Genomic DNA, 19,909 nt, shown 5'->3' on the forward strand with positions numbered 1-19,909 from the left:
TCCTGTTTTTGTGTTGTTTGGTAAATGAATTGTACTTCTGTTTACAGTGCTCATTTGAGTTTCAAATATAGGATTCATCCTTCTGTATACTAATGCTAACAACTTGTTAGTTGTTAATGTAAATGCTAATATAAACAACAATAAAAATATATAAAACTATATATGATTTTCCATAAAGTAAAACACGATTATAAAATTGTATAAATAAAAGGAAAGAACACAATTAGAAAGTCTCAAAATTTTTAATATTTTAATCTATTTTAGTGTTTTATATGGATGCGAAGAATAGTTCAGAAAGCAAAAAATTATTAATTTACATGGGCCCGTGGAGGGAACTCACTCGTTTAAGTCTAACAGCCTTAGAAAATCGGCCCAGTATTCCAACCGGACGATGCGAAAAACACTTGGAGGGAGCCAGAGCTCCAGTTAACTGCCAAACGACATCGTTCATAACACCCATAGGCAATAGGTTTATTTATTTATTTATTTATTTTTTAATTTATAATTATTATTTTTTTCTCTTTCTATATATATATATGTATATTTTTTAAACAAGCACGCATAACTTGTTTAGAGAGGTAAACAAACAGTTATAGAAAGCGGGAGAGAAATTTTCAAAAAAATTAAAATGGACGCGCCATTTTTTCAAAACAGAAAGAGAGTTGTTCAGAGAAGAATGGAACAGTTTCCATGTGCTTTGGAACGAACAGTAGCTTCCGCTCTGCTGCTCCTCTCCACCACACCTCCCTCTCTCTCTCCTTCGAAGTAAAAGTTCATCACCTATTCCAATTCCCATTTCAATTTTCAATTTCGATTTCGTTCTTAGTTTGTATTTGCATTTCCGATTCGATCACGATCCTTCTCACACTCTGTTTTTTGAATTTTGCTCGTCAGCTTCGATTTCCAAGACGATGAGTCGATCAATGGGGCAACGAAGAGCAAGAGTTGCAGTTTAGTTCAATTTTCAAAGTAAAACTTCATCTCCTATTCCAATTTCCATTTCAATTTTCAATTTCGATTTCATTCTTCGTTTGCGTTTGCATTTCCAATTCGATCACGATCCTTCTCACACCCTGTTTTATTGAATTTTGCTCGTCAGTTTCGATTTCCAGGACGATGAGTCGATCGGAGGGGTAACGAAGAGCAAGAGTTGCAGAGGAAGTTTAGTTTCAAGTGATTCGAAGAACTCGAGCTCTTCCATCACCAGCGATGTCTTCTCTGAGGAGACTAGAGCAAGCAAGACGAAGATCGCGGCTGCTGTGCCTCATCGCTATGAGATGGAGCTGAAGGTGATCTTATCTCTTTTTTTCTTGTTAATCTTTCTTTTTCTTTTAATTATTTTCATCTTGTTTCCATTGAATTAACGCAATTGAATCAGATTCTGAATTCTAGAATCTTATCATCATTTAGTCGTGTTTCAAAAGTTGATCGATGCCATTATTTTTAGAACTAATCGCTATTGATTTGTGTTGATCTATTCGTATCTCTTTGTTATATTGGTTTTGCATGTGTTCTGCATCTGATTTGGACTATAATTCCTGTATTTACTACTGAATTTGCATATGTTCTGAATCTGATCGAGATTTTCCTTTTCTATAATTTTTTACGTTAGATCGAATTGTTTTCCGGCAATCATAAAATCTTTTACATTTTTTAACTTAATGAATTGAAGCTATTCTTCGTCTGCATCAAATGGTTTGTTGCAGATTGTTACAAGTAACACTAATACTCTGCCAGAATTAAACTGAAATTCCGTTCAAATTCTTTGCCGGCTGGTTCTGTCATCTTTGATGCTACTCTTGTAGAATTTCACTGAAAAATACTCTCCAAAATCTGTTTCGAATTGCTTTATTTAAAGCACTTAATTGTTGTGTTATCACTTCTATGATTGCTGCGAGTTTTAAAGATTCCATGGGTTCTGACAGGTCGTGAGGAAGAGTCGCACGAAGATCTATAGGAATTCTGATTCCCAGAAGCTCAGCTCCGACAAGGCTGCCTCGTCGTCCTACAGATCTGCGTTCGCTGAGACTTCGTGCATATCCAGCAGTTCTAGCTCGGCTTCAAGCGCGCGAAGCTGTTACCTGACCAGACGCAAGGAGAAGATGGTCCGCGAGGACCTCATGAGGAAGCGCGTCGGCTCAACTCAAATGCGCCGCCTAGCTGAAGCCATTTTGAAGTTGCTGTCTGGCGGCTGTTTTTCTGAAATGAGGATACGCCAACTGCTTGGTGACAGTCCTGACACCAGCAAAGCATTGAGAATGTGATCTCTCTCTCTCTCTCTCTCTCTCTCCCTGTGGAAAATGCCACGTGGCACGTCTTGCAGTATCATAGTATCTCGTATATTTCGTGTGCAACAGCGCAAGATAGTTAGTTTGGTCAGATTGTCTCAGCCGTCGGATAGTAATCAATATGGTGATCGACGGTTGAGAAGCATCTAACCTTTAACTAGTTTATTTCTTTTGCATATGCATGTAGTCTTTCTTTTGCATATGCATGTAGTCATCTGTGGTCTACGAAATTTTTCATAATTATTTATATTGTCTGAATCTTTGTCATCCAGTTGCCAATCACAGACTCCTACGAGTGCTTGCACATGTTGTTAATAGGGTAGACTTAGAGGAGTGAAACAGCATAGCTAGTCCGATTTTGCGGATTATGGGTTTAGATTGAAAAGTAGTAAAACAGAGGTTCATGTCATTGGAATGAATATGCATGCCACAACGCGACCCATCACCGCTTATCAGTTAAGATACCTTTCTAAGAATATATATCAATGTCCATGGCATGTCCTGAATTGACGGGTCCAACTGCATGAGATCTCTTTTTTTATGGTAGATGTTGCATGGGATCTCTAGATATGTTGGTTGCGCAAAACGTTTGGAGGATACATTGATCAATACGGTTGTTCTCTGCAGGTTGTTAAAGCTTGAGGAGGTTATAAGATCAGGCACAGGAGGACGTCAGAACCCTTATATTTACATGGTATTTTTTTATAAGCTCAGCATTAGCTTCTGAAAACCCATGCTTATATTAATTACTCTTACTCGAAATGTATATTGCAAAAGGCTTTCTATTTAACAAGATACATTAGGAGAATAATTTCATAGCAAAACAGAAAAAAGGGAAGTACATAATTTTATGGTAATATTCTAATTCTTGGGACATTTATGCTACTCATTTTGTTTTGCAGATTGCAGGATAAGTAGTAGCTAGCTGTGGTGACCGGACTAGTCACCGGTCATGTGCATAGTTTTTAGCTATCGATCATTCCCACTAGTTGGGAAAATTTTGATTGGACAGATAGCTAAAGTGAAAATAGTAACTCAAAATTGATTAACTGCGGTAACAACTCACAGGTATAGATCTATATAGGCATGGGAGCGCATACTTTTCCTTTCAGATCAGATTAATCATGTAAAAAGGAGCTAATAAGTTCTATAACTATCTTCCAGCTGGTAAGTTGGTCGAAGGATCGAACTTTAGATCTTGGATATGATCTGGTAGTGATGATGACAGCTATCTTTTAGATTTATACAATCGTGCAATATTAATATGGATTTGTATCTTTTACCATGGCTAGTCTGCGTATGCATTTGGGTCATTAAGATAGTTTCACGACGACATGCTTCTAAGATTAGGTGTTGGCTAACTTTTTAATGGTATAGGATAGGATAAGGTTACGGTTGATTGTTAGAATTAAGTAAAAAGAAGGGAAACATTTAGACATCAAGTAATATTATAAAACTCTTCAGTTAGAAACAATTGCAGCATTTTGGTTTCTTGTGTTTGAAATATTGAAATTTTAAGATCTTGATTTAAAACTTGTTTCTTTATTTCTCAGATAGATTTAAGTGTAACAGATATAATTCAAAATAAGTATTTAAGGTCGAAGAGACAAGCAAATTGATTGCTAATTTGCTATATACATCTAGCCGGGATGAACACTTGTTGGCCTTTGTCTTTGTGAATGGTCAACATTGAGTTTTGCATCTTTAATGTTCTTTCAAGTGAGGAAAACGAAAACCAAAGACTAGGAGAAAGAACAGTGGGGGAGTTTAAGCGACCTTTGAACAGATCAAATTGCTTCAAAGAAACCCCAAACCAATTTTTAAAATATCTCATTCCCCATGATCACATGCTTGAATAAAACTTACAAGCGGATCATTGAATCTTTCATATCTTTTACGTTGTTTAATCAATTGATTATGTATTTATTTATTTTTTATATTTCTTCAAAACTATGTTTGCAAACCAAATTTGTAGTGAAAATAGTGATGTAATATCAAGTATGGTTCATCACGTGAGGATTTTTTCTTTCCTTTTTTTTTTTTTTTCTTTTTTTTAACAACAACGCGGAAGCAATTAATTAATAATATATATTTTCCTAAACAAATTGGAGGAGTTGGACTTGAATTGAAACTTGACCGATTAATTGAAAAAGAAAATGTTGTGGCGCCACGCGCGTGCTTGGTCTAACGGGCAAGGGGGGTGGATACCCTTCAAGTGAATATTCAACGCGTACCAACCAACGAAGCCTAACGCAGTCTTCCTTGGACCTTTTTGAAAGAACTAACTAGGAAAGGAATATGGTTATCACTTTGCAGCCCTATAGAATTTCGTAATTGGGATTTCAACCCAAAACATCTAATTTGTTTTTTGTTATGCCCTTACAACCTAAAGAACACAATTTGTTAAACTTCATGGGTAAAAGCCATTAGGCCCAAATATTTTAGGCCACATACAGCTAACTAAATCATATTTAGAGACACATTGAATCTGCTGTCAATTGCGTTAAAATAGCCCTACTCACTCTAAACATTTTAATCACATTTCACGTTTCAAATAAAAGAAATATATATAGGAAAAAGAGTGGAAAGGGGTAGGAATATAAATAAATAGAAAAAAAAAGGATTTTGACCGAAACGACATTGAATTGAATAAAGGCAAGAAAGTCAAAGGCCAAGGAAGTAGGAAGGAAAGAAAAGAGTGAAGGGGGGCTATAAAAGTAAAGGGCCTCCCCCTTCTCCTTCCACAAAAGCATTTTCTCTTATAACTTCCTTGGGGTTCTCTCTCCGACATCCTCCGCCTCCTCCTTTTCTCGGAAAATCAAAAAGGGTCAACTTTCCGGTTCGAAAAGCTATAGTTAGAGAGGAGAAATTTATAAATACATAGATATGGGAAAGTTTGTGGAATTGTTGGATGCAGGGGTGAGAATTGCTGCAAGATTTCATGCTAATTGTCCTCAAACCGGACGGAAATACTACCACCCTCCCTCTACCCGTATTGAAGACCAAAAAACCAACTCTGCCACGCAAAAAAGGGAATCGGCGGCAGCCCCGTACCGGTTCATGACACAATTTAGAATGCCAGTTGCGGCACCAAGGCGTTTATGGGATTAAATTCCATACGCACTGAGTTCTTTTATTTTTTTTTCTGACTTTATTTGTCAAAAGAGGAGAAATGAAATATAGGCAACAACAAATTTTGTTATTCATTATTTTATTTGATTAGTAGTTGATTTTTTATGTTTACACAAGGAGATTCTAGTTTATTGGTTTACAATTATTTTTTTTCTCCCTTTTAGTGTTTATTGGGAATAATGTGGCTCTTTATTTTGTTTACTTATTCAAAGAGACAAAAAGATGTAGATATGGTTTCAAGACTTAAAAAATTAAATATGAGAAATTGGCAAAAGGGAGAAAGAAACAAGGATGGAGATAAAAAAAAAATTAAAAAAAAGGAAGTAAAATATTTGGGTAGTTTTCGTAAATTTTTATCGATTAGAAATAGTAATTAAATTCAAGTGTTTTCCATATAAAAGTGTGAGGCATAACCGGTTTCCAAAAAGACTCAACTGGATTGAAAAAGAGCCACCTTTTGCACTGTCTATAAAAGGATATATTCAATTCAACCGCCTTATTAGTTATTAGCACTTCGCTGGCTCACGCAGATTGCATTGATTATCAATTAACATTTTTTGTTTTTTTGGGTGAAAAAAGAGGCTAAAGCCACAAAATTCTTGGGCATGGTTTTGATTGGTGGTTGGTTGGGAATCCAATGTGTTTACAGAGTTTCAGTGATTGCAATTGCCAGCTTCTTTTTATGTTTTGTTTGGTCTTCGTTTTTTGGTAATAATTGCATTTGACAGCTTCTAATTGTGTTCAGTTTAGGTGTGTTCTTAGGCCCAGAAAAAAAAAAAAAAAAAAAGTGTATAAGTCATTAGATTGAATGTATGTTCTATAATTTAACATGAATTAACCATAGATGGAGATGTCAATTTGTCCCTCATATTCTGAAAACCACGGTGTACGGTCCTTAAAGGGACAGTTTTTTTCTGAAAAATTAAAACTGTAGGATGAATTTAGGATAAATTTTTAAAGTCTGAATCGGGGAGGAACCGAGATCTAGGAATAAAGAACGTGATCTGAAACCGCCTCTCAGACTATTGTATTTTTTAAAAATACATTTTATTATGATTATAAATTTGAACCTTGATATATTTTATTGTATTTTTATTACATTTTAATCATTTTATTTATATTTTGTTCATAATTTCTTTTAATATAAATTTTTCAAAAAATAAATTATATCAATTATATAAAAAAAAAAATACATGAAAAAAATCGCTATGTCCCGTTCCCGATTGGGAAATGCTCGTCTCCGTCCCACTTCTAAACAAACTAGAAAAACTGCATGAACGGAATAAATAATTTCCACAGGAACTGAAACGAAAGTTTAAAAACTGGACCTACCCTATCCCATTCCTAACCATAGAGGGGTTTACCAAAAAAAAAAAAAAACACCAAGGATTGATGGGCAAAAACAAACAATAGCCCCAAAAAAATGTGATGGGCCTAGATAGTAAGATAAGCTCAGGATTAATGGGCCTGAGCTCAGCCCAACCCAATGAAACAGTAACTTTTCCAGGTGGCACCAATTAAACTCTTGGCCACAATTATACTCCAATTAGAGCTCCAAGCGACTGTTTAACCATCGCGTGTTTAAGAGATGAGCAAACATTTTTAGCGAGAGACTTTCGGAAAACAAAAATGGGCCCGCCATTTTTTGAAAACAAAGAAACTTCTTTAAGAATGGAACAATTTCCATGTTCTCTATAGCGCACAGTAGCTTCGGTTCTGCTGCTCCTCTCCACCACACCTCCTTCGCCTTGTCCTTGCAAAGTAAAACACAATCTCCTTTTCTAATTTCTATTTCAATTTCCATTTCATTTGAATTTCCGTTTGATCTTTCTCGTACTCTGTTTTTTTAATTTTGCGCGCCAGTTTCTATTTCCAGGAAGATGAGTCGCTCGAAGAGGCAAAAGAAGAGCAAGATTTGCAGAAGAAGTTTCGTGTTAAGCCATTACAAGAACTCGAGCTGTTTTTTGAGCACTCACTAGCGAGGTATTCTTTAAGGAGATTTTTAGCGCGGAAGACGAAAGGTAAGTATCTCTAGGTTTATCGTCAAAATTTTTTTTTAATATTATTTTGATCGAATTAATTAAAATATCTGCTTGAATATGATAATCTCTTTCTGAAATCTGGCATCTTATTATTGTTCAGTTGTGTTTCAAAATTTTCTCGGTGTCATTACCTTTTAACCCTTTTTGATAGTGATTTGTATTGATTCTGTTTGTATCTCTCTGTTAATACAGCTTTTGCATATCTTCCGCATCTTACTTTTACTACGGTTTCAGAATTTACTTTGGAATTTCCATATCTTCCAGCATCCATTCGAGATATATATATATATATATTTTTTTTTTTTCCCCCTATTTTCAAATTTGTCCTTCGCTTTTTTGATCTTCAATGCCAATTGTCAAATCATTCGTTGAGGACCAAATCTTTTTTAGCCCCAAAAAAAAAAAAAAAGAAAATCATAAAAACAAACAGAAAACAGATGATAATTATCACACAAACTGTTTATAATCTATACTAAAAAACAAAAACGATGATGTTCTCATTAAGTTACAATTCCAGAATATTATTTTATTCCACGGTGAAATACAATTTTAATTGTTTAAAAAGAAGTTAAAAATCAGTTAAACAACAACTACTCTGTCAATGAACTTCTCGGGCATCGTTTCCAGAGCTCCCCGGAACCCTTACACGCTTGGTATATGAGTTGAGGAAGATTCCTCTTCAATTGCCACCTTTCTCATTGACAACCTAGGCATAGATTGTAGGCATACTCTATAACTTAACAGGAAGCAAGCTTCCTTTGAATGAACCATAAAGCGATTTTGACCGTCTGAAGCTGTAAATATCATCTATTTTAACTGAGTAGGGTTCCGCTGGCTCACTTTTATCAACTGCGTACTCGGAAGAATGTGGGTTCCCATACACTCCTATACTCAGTGTCTTCTTCCGAGGTGCACCAACTTTTATGTTTTCATTGAAGAAATCTATTAGATCTTGTTTTGTAAGCTGCCTCAGCGCTGCAACCTGTTTCAACCAGTCGAAGATTAACCTGAATCTTAGAATAGATAGAACTCACGTATTGTACAAGAAAAATTACACCAGTGAGTGAAAAATACAAAAATCACCACCTTTTATAGAATAGATTTTGAATGGGATGTTCATACCTCAGATTCTTTCCTATTGAACTTAAGGGTCCCATTAGAAATCTCTTGCCAGTAAAATCTACATTCTTCCCTTAAATTCTTGTACTTCTCAAGCTTCACATCAATCAAAGTGTTTACATAGCCCTGTGTGACAACCATTTCATAAGTTATTTTACAGCATAAAAAGTTTGTTACAATTTAGTCACAAATGCTTTTCCATGGTCATCTCACCTTGAATTCATCATCGGTCAACTCATAGAGTTTACTTTCAAACATCTTGAGGAAAGCCTCCACTCTCGAATCAAGTTTTGCTGGACCCTGTTAAGATCGACACACATTTCTTGAGATATGGAAATGGAATAATGACAAAGAAATATAAGCATGTATACCTTTGCTGTAGACTGGATAATGACCTGCACTCCACGGATACCAGAATCATTCCTACATTGGAAAATCAAAGTCAAAATAAATGAAACTTTTACACATTATATGGAAAATGAAAAAAAGCTAATGCAAACCTCTGCATCAGAACAGTGATGTAACCAAGTTGTTCAACAGATCTAAGCTGGTGGAAGGCCGGCTGCTTTGCAATGAGAGCAAAAAGCTGAAGCTTCACATTCATCAAAAAGTCATCTCGATGAACCTAAACATTTCAACAAGATTGCAAACAGAAACAATGTCAAAATCTCAACTAATGGATAACTCATCAAATTATATTACAATATAAACAATATTATTTGGGACATAAAATCCAGAACTGATAGATAAACATAAATAGCAACATAACAATAGATGTATGTTAAGCCAGGATGAAATGGTCTGAAAATGAAACATAATTGAAATTATGTAACCATGTAAAGACATTAAAAGTTTTTGGAGACAAGAACAATTTTCAGAGGCAAACAACAACATTGAAAAGGTCTCATATTAATGCTAAACAACATGGATAGGGTTTGTTGACACACTTGAAAAGTTTAATTAAAGACCCAATGTATGTACCTCCTGAATTAGAAATATAAGTATCAAAATCTATTTTGGTTAAAAATTGAAGAATATAATAAAAGTAATTTAAATTTATACTTGAGTAGCGAATACTTCAGATTATTTTATAAAAACATGCTTCAGGTTTGAAACAGGAAATGTCGCTGCAATTGCATGTCTATAGTAATGGAACTTATCATGGGCATGCAAGCGAGACATAGAAAAAAACCTGTATATAGTGGACAAGGGCAGAATTCTCATCACTAGGATTAAGGCCCTCAGCAGGATAAAAGTAACTTGTGCCCCTTTCAAGCTTCACGATTCTATTTGCCAAAAGTTGGGATGGAAATAAAGGTTGGCATGGAGGGTTTGAATCCTTAAATAATATATCTTCTATATTTTGGATCATAGCCTCAGCTTCATTGCGTTCAATATTTCCTGAAAAACAATTAGCGATAAACAAAAGAGATTTAAAACCGTTGAGAGGTAAGAACTCAAAAACACTGTTTGGGTGGAAAAACTTAAATATGGGAACCTGCTGCATAACACTCTAAGAAGGTTCTTGAGAGTATAACAGGAGCAAATTTAACAAGATCATCAGCTTCAAGATGAGGAAGAACTTCAAGTGCTTCTGTCCATGGCCATGTACGATCTTGTAAAATTAATGCACAATAGTACATAGCCTGCTGATAAGGCTGTTGAAACTTGAAATTTTGGTAGTCTTTTATTACCATTTCCTGATATAAGAAAGAAATAATGCATGGAATGTAAAGATGGGCCTAGATGCTGCTTGAGATACTCAAATGGAATTTCCAAATCATATGTTTATAGATTATATCCTAAGCAATTTTATAACTTTTTTAAGTTGGAATATCTCATTTGCATAAGGAGCCATAACCATTACCTTGATAACAGAAAACCTGTCAGGTCTCACTTTAAACTGGGCAATTTTTGCAATTATCGTTTCCAGCAAGATTCGCAATTTGTGATTATAACCAATTAGTGTGACCTACAAAAGAATCAATATAGTTCAAAACAAAAAAGTAGATATTCACAGTAATACAATATGCTGAAGCATAGTTTGTTCAAGGAGAAGAAATGATATATAGCATGCAAGTAAAATTAAAAGAAAAAAGACCTCAAAGCATCAAGATTCACATTGTTTACTAAGATACCTGAAAGCCACTATCTGTGTGGTTTATGCCATAATAAAGACCAGCTACCTGAGCATAATAAGCTGAAATGAAAGGAGATTAAATAAGCTCTTTTCAAGAAAATAATGTCTATTATATATAAGTAATAAATGATACCAGTCACTACCAAGGGACTTTCTAAAGAAGCCCAAGTTCAAAACATTATAAAATTGGACACATCTTACCGTATTCATTCAAGTAGTCCATTAACAACCTTGTAAAAATATCACATAGCACTTCTGCTTCAGGCGAGTCACTAGCATGGGGACAATGGAAGTCTATCTTAACGTATGCTTTAGGAGTAAGAAAAACTGTATCAGGTTTGTACCATAACACTGAATATGGCGACTTTCTTAAGACAATGGGATTATTAACCTGTTTGAAAAGATTAATAACATGAGAAACATTGAACCACTTTTAATAGTTTAAATAACATTTTGGCATACGACCTACCTTCTCTTGTGCATTCTTAATTGACAAGTCAGTGGGGATAAACACATTAGGTACTGGTAGATGCAGATCTTCGTTAGGAGCAGATAACATCCATTCCTGCAATCAAATAAACTTCCATTGGAATTTGCTTTACCTTCATTGACATTGTAATTTGTAATTTCCTACAAGACCTACTAACTTAGAAATAAACTAAGCAGATGCTATATTCCTTTTATATGCTAAATATGATATCATACACACACATATACAATAACAAACCTGAATTATGGAGCCAGTAATTTTCTCAATGGAATAAGCAGTTCCATACCATGGCTCGGCCATGTCAGTATGACCTTCAAATTTCTTCGACTCCCAGAAGATTCTGTAGAACATAAGGAATATTGCCAACTGTAAGGGTTTCACAGAAATTTTATAGCACTTATATATGTCCTCCTGTGCCTCACTATAAAGAGTTGAATATTTATGAAAAAGATCCGTAAAACAAGTGCCTTGGGTATGAGCATGTTGAGATGGATAAGACGCAACATGAAAAAAGAAAGGTTGAGAAACATCAATCTGGTTTAAGATGAAGGAATGCCATTTAAAATGGTTAAGATACAGGGTAGAAAAATTAATTCACCCATTTAAAAGAGTGAAGTAATTCAAGTAAGAATCTAAGGGAGTAAAGGAAGAACAAAAGTGGCAAGGTTAACAGCAATTACAAAGTAATGTTCATACAGTTTTGGTGGATTATACGACTACAGATATGATTCAATAGCAAAAAAAGAAATTAAATAGCACATTCTTATATGAAAACATGATGATGTAATCTTACAATGTAAAAGATTTCAAGAATAAAGATAACAACATATCTAAATGGGACCATGTATATGGTCTCAAGCTTCAGACATGCTATAACATAACATGACGAGCAGCCATCATCTTACCGAACATTGTTTGAAGAAAGCTCATCAAGCACCTTTTGAATAATGCTTGGACTGAACTTAGAAGGCAATGATGATCCCACCAGCCAATCTTTGGGGGGATATAACTGTAAATTATTCAAAACCACCATACAAGAAAGAAATAATAACATAAAGAATATGTAATTGTAAGAAAACACAAAAATAAAGTAAAAAAAAAAATGTAAATTTATACTTTCGGTCCCAAAATTTTGACTCAGATTCAACCATCATCCTTTCCTTTTTTTTTTTTTTTTTTTTTTTCTTTTTTCCCTATACAATTTTAATCAATCCTTCCATTTTTAGAGAATAAAAACAAAGTCACTCTTCTGTTCATCATAGTCAAGATTTTGTTATTAAGACACAGAACTAGAGACGGGGGAAAAAAAATCCATTCAAGTACCTGCATATTAGATGCAATGTTGACAACGTAATCACTAGGTGGAATCTTGTCTTGATAATGAAACTTCGTCTCGCAAACAGCTGAAAGCTTCATTAAAATACCAACCCATCTCAGAATCTTCAACAGAAAGATGACTTTCCACAATGAATATCCAATGTGGAAAGCATTGACAGAAACTTAAAATAAAAATCTAGAATCAAACCATAGTATGATGACATTTTGTAAATATCTATTAAATAGCAAGATATTGATGAGTCAGATATCCAATTAACATTCTCAGATTATTCATATCCATGTGTCCATAATGAAAATTGAGACACTATCGTAGGCACAACTATAGCATTCTTCAGATGCAGGTTTAATTTCGATAATTAAATTATATGTAAATAAACAAGCAAATGAGAAAAAGAAAATAAGATTGCATATGTAGGCACACACCAAGAATGCATTTAATGCCATTGGTTTTCAAAAGCTTAAGGCAGCCTTGAGGCTTTTTGCCTCAATGAGGAAATGCGGAAGCCTTAATTTTGTTTTAACCAAAAAAAAAAAAAAAAAAATTCTCAGAAAACTATAAAAGCCCCAATGAAATCAAATATTCATGGTAAAAAAAGAAAAAAAGAAAAAAGGATTAGTTTTCAATTTTAGTCATTCTTCGTTTACTTTTTTCCCCTCTCAATTTAGTCTTCATACTCCCATCTAGGCACTGCACAATAAAAAAAAAAAAAAAAAAGAATTAGCAAAACAAAAGAACACAATGATAAGTTAAATTTAATAAAATAAAAATAATAAATAAATAAAACAAAAGAGATAAGGTAATAAATAAATAAGTTGAAGATTGACATTTTTATGTTAGTCAAATGGAAAAAAGGTAAAGGAAAATGAAGTATTTGTATAAAAAATAACTTAAAAGTAAAAATAAATAAGAATTACCTTTTTTTAATAAAATAAAAGGTTCATGTAAATTAAAAGGACTTAAAATAAAATAAAAGTTGAAATTTAACATTATGAAAAACAGAAAAAGAATACCTCTGACTGAAGTATATGATGATGTGCAGAAACAAAAAAAAGAAAGAGGACACATGGGGTATGACAAGAAAGTAGAAAAAGAAAGAATTCAAACCTGTTGCCCTCCAACAGAGACCAAGATGCCGCAGCAGCTTCCTCTACATCCTTCTTTTCTCAGCGAGCAGCACCATTTAACTCTCACTCTCTCTTCTTCTCATTCTCAACCAAAAGCATGCCCAAGAGGATTCGGTTAAACCGAAACCCAAACACCCAATTACCACAACCCACTAAATAACAATCAGATTTGAATTGTAGCCCTACCTCATCAAATATCCAGTCGCAAACACCACACTGCTGCAAGAGGCTAATGTATTTGAATAGCAAACCTATTATATCTTGTGCATGCTCTGCAATTCAATCAGAACAGAAAACGTGACCATTTAAAAATAAAAACTTTCCCAGAATGAATTGAGGTTTATATGTATATTTATAAAGTAAATAAATATATAAATAAAAACTAACCATGCCCAGCATCGGTAAGTTCAATCACTACTTTGAAGAAAGAAAACTCCAAAGACCAATCTCCTTCACCTGCAGACAAACCCGTAGCCCACCCTGCAAATTTTCCAACAGCAATTGAATTGGATTCAACATGAACAACTTTTTATTAATTAAATTTTATCCCCTTCATCTTGATAAAATTATTCTCTCATTTCCACTTTAAGCTTCTTGGTAATATGCCTCTATAATACATCCACCTTAACAATCATGCTGAGAATCCTAGATGACAACATTAAAGCAGAACTTCTTGATTTTTGTACACACAGCAGTTGCATGGCAATTTTAATAATAGAAAACAAGAAGAAAATGTAAAATAAGAGAAAAATGCATAAATGGAATGCTTAGTTATTTTATGAAATAAAAGCTTGAAAATTCAGTTAACAGTACTCGTCATCAAACCCCAGTAGGTTGACAGCAAAAGAAAAGCTGTAGCACATTAAATGCCCTAAAAAGTCTCAGAATACAAATGATGCTTTATTCTTTTCAGAATACTAATAATCTTAACACGTAAGGGATAAGCAAAACCCACCCAATGTTTTCAAGATGTAAAACAAAGATCCTTCTGCTTCGTGGCCAATAAGATGACCAAGATACCTGCAAGGCCCTTCCTGGTAATGGTGAATCTCTGGTGTAATTGGCCACACAATTTTCAGCTTATGACCTTGCTTTATTGGGACAGTTCTGACAAGAATCTGAAATAAATAAACAAAAGAATGACTGATAATTAATTCTTTAATATCTACAAAGTCTCAGTTTCATGCTTTATTATCAGGATACTTCATATAATTGTGACTATGCAACCCTCTAATAGAGATAAGAAATTCAACACAACACAAACCTGTAGATATTCTGATGAGCAAGGATCACCAGGAAAACGCAAAGAGGTGCGATCAATGTTTCGAATTTCTTGGAACTTGCTCTCCACAAGTCCTTGGACTTTATCAAGGTCATCTGAAAATATTCCCGATAGAGGAATAATAATTGTCAATAATTCAACAAAAGCACCATGTAATGGAGCCCTAACTACAGGCACATGTGATCACTAACCCTTTGCATATATAGCCAGATGCATGAGATTGGCTGAATAGTTTGCTTCATAAAATTTTATAAGCTCATGTCTGGTGTCCACTCCCTTTGCTTTTGGATGGACTTCCAACGTGTCCCAGTTCCCTACATAAATGATGAAATTTGCACAATGTAAGAATTAGCAGTCATTCTGAACCACAGCTAACTATAGACACCGAACTGACCTGTGCTAAATTTACGATATGGATGCCCCTCCAAACTCAGATGTTTGTGCAGCTGCAGAGAATTACATATTAAAAGCAGAAAGCAACAATTAGAAAAATATTTCACACAAATTAAAAGCAGAAAGCAACAATTAGAAAAATATTTCACATGGATAGTTACTGGTACAAATTACCAGTGAAAGCCAACATGTTTTAATGATCAACAAAATTTTTAAAAGAACCCAGGTGCTCAAGAATACAAATATTGCAAAAGCCATTTAAACACCAGATAATCTAACTCAACTGGGGATGTGTAACCACTTTATATGAAAAACACTACCATGGCCAGTCTCAGTAGGAGGCATAAATGTGCCACTTCTCTAGGCAACAGTGGCAACCTTATTCCACATCGTTAACATGGCCAGCCTCACTTCCACAAAGCAGCCCAGGAAGAATTTAACTAAGAAGTTAAAATCTGACCATGAGATTGACACATATGCCCCTTGTAAACCTATTTTAAAAATCTGTCCTATAAAGGACCTCTTTTTTTTTTTTTTTTCTTTTTTTTTCCCTTTTAACATGGCACATCCAGCTTCTTGCACTGTCACAGAAAGATTTAAGGAAGCTATGAAGGTAAGCAAAAGGCACCTGGTTCATTCTCCAAGCATCCGACAATAAGTTTTTTTGATTCTCTGTAAGAAAGTAACTATCAACATTGATTTAAAAAATTGATATTGAAATCAAGTGTCGAGCATGATCCAGAGTAAATCGCTAACCAGAATCAACAGCTTTGATTTCCCTTGTTGTAGCATCAGCTGACATCAATGGCTTAATAAAGAACTGAGCAAATCTGAACAGTAAATCACAGTTTCAATCCTTAGATATAATTATCATTGCTAAACTGAGAAAAATAATAATGAACAAAAAAATAATAGTGGCATCCACCTGTCCAGAGCTTCTTCAAATCCATCAATATTAACGTCAAAAAAATAGTTGGTGTGCTCATTGGCAGTAAAAGCATTTGTGCTGCCTCCATGCTGCATCAAGGAGAAAACACATAAGTCATGTAGGACAACAAGATGAATTAGTAATCACAATGGGACATTTCTTCAAAAAGTAATGTACCCAAGCACATGAGATTTCACAGAATTACACCTACACTAGATTATACATCAGGATAGCTTCTTAACCTTAACTACCACACCACACACTCGAATTTATCCAGATCCAATCCAACTAGTCACAGCATGTAATCCAAAATAGTACATGTTGTAGTAGACTAATCTCTGCCTTAAATTCTACTAGTCTACCAATAGGTTCTCCAACAACTCATCGAACCATTGTTTACCCCGATTCATATTGCTTAATGCAATTTGTCTAATGCTGAGTAAATCGTGATTTCTCATATACACCTTTCTGAGTACTAAGACAAACTTTCCTGATCAAGTTCACTAGACAAATCGTTTATTAGATAATTTATGAAATATCATTCATGGAAAACAAAATCCACATATCGACGTGTCAATTTTGGACAGATACAATACTTTAATGCATCATTCTTATTCCTTAAATATAGAGATGCATCAAACTTCTTGACGCTACCGTCATGTACAACTAGGTGATGGAGCAGCATGCAGCCTAAGCCATTGTGATATGTCTTTCTTCAATATATTAATGCCATTAAAATTAACAAATAAGTAGCAACAAGACTTGGTACTAGTGGAAGAACTAAAGTGAATTTCGAAATAGAAAAGATTTACATTTAAGAATGAGTGGTAAGTCCTTGTTTTCTGCATTGTTATAGATAAGCACACTAAATAGTATATGGAAGACAGTGAATACCTCAGTAATGTACTTGGAGTAGCTATCCTCCAAAGGGTATTTTTCACTAGCATAAAACAGCATATGCTCTGCAAAAGCAAAAAAAGATATCAACCCTCCGCTCCAATTTTCTTGAAAAAAAAAATATATATATATATATATATGAATTTTCATCCAATTTGATGAATCATAGTTATTTCAGTTTATTGCTCACTTATCTCTCCATATATGATTTCCTACCATTTTGAGTTTCCATTAAACAAAATCCATAAAATGGTTTTCCATTGTATTTTATTCTATGCATAATTGAACATCCATTGCTGAACCACGACTTCAAAAAGAGGCAAAGCAAACATAGCTCTAACAAAACAATGGATAGTAAAACAAACAAAGAGAACAGAATTACCAAGAAAATGGGCGAGTCCCTCAAGACCCTCGGGGTCGCTGAAAGACCCAACACCGACATCCATAGAAGCAGCACACTGAATTGATAAACAAAAACGCTTAGACAAATAGAAAATCAAAAGAAGAAAAAAACGCAATTTTCTGAAACTTGGGAATGGAAAAATGAGAGGTTGTGGAGGATATAGGATAATTGATTTGCCTTGTCAGTATCAGGATCGCTGACGATGAGAACCTCGAGAGAGTTACGGAGGACAATCCTCCTGTACTCCCTTTTATCCGTACGGGCTTTGACTATCTCCTGCACCTCTTCCTTCCCAACCGCCATTTTTGTATCTTTTTTTTTTTTTTTCCTTGCTCTTTTTCTATTTCTATTTCTCTTTGCGTCGAGACACAGAGAGAGTGAAATTGATAACAGATGGATGGAATTTTGGACTCGTCAGCGAGACCGTTGGCTTATTATTATCCGTAGTGGTGGCTTTGTGGTTGATCAACGGAGAAATTTGGGGCAGAAATGAACTCCTGTCGTACACGGTAGAGTCGCAGGTATTTCCACTCTTCTCTCTCCGTCGACGAAGACTGCTTTGCTAGACCAAAAACTCCTCTGCTCTCCCCTCTCTCTTTCTCTCTCTCTCTCTCTCTCAATTCTTGAATATATTTGGATATTTTTTCTTCTCTTCGTATGCATGCCTTTGGTTCCTGATATTTTATGAATTCATGAAATAACGACAAAATTAAAGGTATGTAATGAAATTGGACACTTCATATTTGATTATTTTTATTTTAAAAACTAAAAAAAATTACCTCAATTTCCTTCCCTTTTTTTTTTTTTTCCTGTTGAGCTTTAATAAAGTTATTGAATTTCTAAAATTTTGGCATGTCCCAATTATATTCGATAAATATTCTATATTTTGATCAAATTTTACAGTATATAAACGTAAATCATACAAAATTTTCTATTGGGTATAATCTTTGCTATATACCACAATTCTTGTAGTGTATCATACCGAAATATGTGGTAACCATTGCATTAAAATACATGCAAAATATATATATATATATATGTCATTGCATTATGCCATTTATTAATTATTTCAATTTTAATTTCAGCAAAAAAAATTTATTTTAATTTTAATTGATAAGGATCATGGGGTTTACAAGTAAATAAATTCGAGTCGGCGGGGGGGAAGGGGATGCCTGGGGGCACAGCCAAAAAAGTACCATTCCACAAAACAAAATAAAATAAAATAAAATAATTGAAATACCACTTCATTTAAAAAAAAAAAGAAAAAAAAGAAGAAAGTAATCAATGTAACCACATTCATCAAAAAAGTAATAGAAGTACTACCACGCGTATGGTCTCTGTTTCGTAGATGGAGTCTTTTTTTTTTTTTTTTTTGGGTAAATGTTTCGTGGATGGAGTTGACTGATGGTGATTGCGGGGACTTGTAGAATTTTAGATACAAGTCCCAAATTACAACTTTAGACCGTGGCTTCTCGCCGTGCACGTTGGTGTGGTTTTTTTCTTGTCATCGCCATTCATTTGCAGTCACTTTCAAACTCTACAAAAATGGTTTCATTTAATAATGAAATGCATACAAAATATATTTTAAATATTTTAAAATTTCATAGTCATAAAAGTTTTTTTTAATAGCCCTAAAAAAGAAATTTATTTATTGTATAGTAAATTGGTTTCTTTTAAAATATTTATAAATATATATCTATATATATATATATATATATATATATATATATATATATATATATATATATATATATATATATATATACGAAAATTCTATAATATAAACATTCGTATGAATAATTGAAAATGATAAAATTAGGGATAAATTATATATTAGATATAACACACGAAACTCATGTTGAACACGATCAATAATGATTCTCAAACTGACAGTTTACTGCTACTTTTGTCCTTTTGCTTCCATGGTTTTCACGTTTGAGATGGTCAAAATTGGGCTAAACATTAATCTGTCGTATCATAATTTATATTAATTGTGTTATATTACATAATATATATTTATCACAATTTATACTAATTGTGTTATATTATATAATATATATTTTTTATCTTTTCTCAAAAGGATAGTCTTGACAAACAAATTTTGATAAATTGGAGATGATTTACATTTGGGATTATATAATCCAATTGAAAATTGAAAATGACCATGGCCTGAAACGGTGCTAAAGGATGTGTTCCCCTGTTCCCGTTCCAAAGGATGTTGAAAACAATTTTACTATTAACGATAATATTTAAATTGTTATATCAAACTGCGTTCTTTCTTCCCACTTAGATAAAAACAACCTTTTAACTTTGATTTGTTGGAAATTTTAGA

General features: G+C 33.8%; 2 protein-coding genes across 4 annotated transcripts; one reads left to right on the top strand and one right to left on the bottom strand.

Annotated features, from left to right (window-relative positions):
- Positions 1–589: 589 nt before the first annotated feature.
- On the top strand, positions 590–4,161 carry LOC112493543 (uncharacterized). Of its 2 annotated transcripts, XM_025079490.3 has the most exons (6): positions 590–765; positions 895–969; positions 1,100–1,289; positions 1,926–2,260; positions 2,916–2,982; positions 3,191–4,161. In XM_025079490.3, exons 1-6 carry the CDS (start codon positions 629–631, stop codon positions 3,200–3,202), a joined length of 816 nt encoding a protein of 271 aa, XP_024935258.1. In that variant the 5' UTR covers positions 590–628; the 3' UTR covers positions 3,203–4,161. The 2 variants fall into 2 exon arrangements, with proteins under 2 accessions (XP_024935258.1, XP_048321920.1); XM_048465963.2 differs by having other exon boundaries at positions 2,916–4,161.
- Positions 4,162–7,906: 3,745 nt separating this feature from the next.
- LOC107431720 (insulin-degrading enzyme-like 1, peroxisomal) lies at positions 7,907–18,234 on the bottom strand. Of its 2 annotated transcripts, XM_016042700.4 has the most exons (26): positions 17,755–18,234; positions 17,557–17,632; positions 17,172–17,239; positions 16,275–16,366; positions 16,106–16,179; positions 15,978–16,021; positions 15,351–15,402; positions 15,148–15,270; positions 14,939–15,051; positions 14,630–14,792; positions 14,062–14,154; positions 13,861–13,946; positions 12,535–12,621; positions 12,117–12,220; positions 11,449–11,551; positions 11,191–11,286; positions 10,923–11,112; positions 10,720–10,781; positions 10,449–10,553; positions 10,080–10,281; positions 9,774–9,982; positions 9,082–9,206; positions 8,953–9,004; positions 8,795–8,881; positions 8,585–8,707; positions 7,907–8,444 (listed from the first exon to the last, which is right to left on the bottom strand). In XM_016042700.4, exons 1-26 carry the CDS (start codon positions 17,878–17,880, stop codon positions 8,193–8,195), a joined length of 2,907 nt encoding a protein of 968 aa, XP_015898186.1. In that variant the 5' UTR covers positions 17,881–18,234; the 3' UTR covers positions 7,907–8,192. The 2 variants fall into 2 exon arrangements, with proteins under 2 accessions (XP_015898186.1, XP_024935321.1); XM_025079553.3 differs by lacking the exons at positions 15,978–16,021; positions 16,106–16,179; positions 16,275–16,366; ... (1 more) ...; positions 17,557–17,632; positions 17,755–18,234 and adding an exon at positions 15,670–15,916.
- Positions 18,235–19,909: the final 1,675 nt, after the last annotated feature.

Source organism: Ziziphus jujuba, chromosome 11 (genome assembly GCF_031755915.1).
Source record: "Ziziphus jujuba cultivar Dongzao chromosome 11, ASM3175591v1".
Lineage (NCBI taxonomy): Eukaryota > Viridiplantae > Streptophyta > Magnoliopsida > Rosales > Rhamnaceae > Ziziphus > Ziziphus jujuba.

Coding starts and splice junctions, on each gene's coding strand:
- LOC107431720 (XM_016042700.4), bottom strand. CDS start 17,880: ATGGCGGTTGGGAAGGAAGAGGTGCAGGAGATAGTCAAAGCCCGTACG. Junction 16,367..17,171: donor ACTCCAAGTACATTACTGAG/GTATTCACTGTC, acceptor TCCTTGATGCAG/CATGGAGGCAGCACAAATGC. Junction 12,221..12,534: donor ACATTGCATCTAATATGCAG/GTACTTGAATGG, acceptor AATAATTTACAG/TTATATCCCCCCAAAGATTG.
- LOC112493543 (XM_048465963.2), top strand. CDS start 629: ATGGACGCGCCATTTTTTCAAAACAGAAAGAGAGTTGTTCAGAGAAGA. Junction 766..894: donor CCCTCTCTCTCTCCTTCGAA/GTAAAAGTTCAT, acceptor TTTGCTCGTCAG/CTTCGATTTCCAAGACGATG. Junction 970..1,099: donor AGTTTAGTTCAATTTTCAAA/GTAAAACTTCAT, acceptor TTTGCTCGTCAG/TTTCGATTTCCAGGACGATG.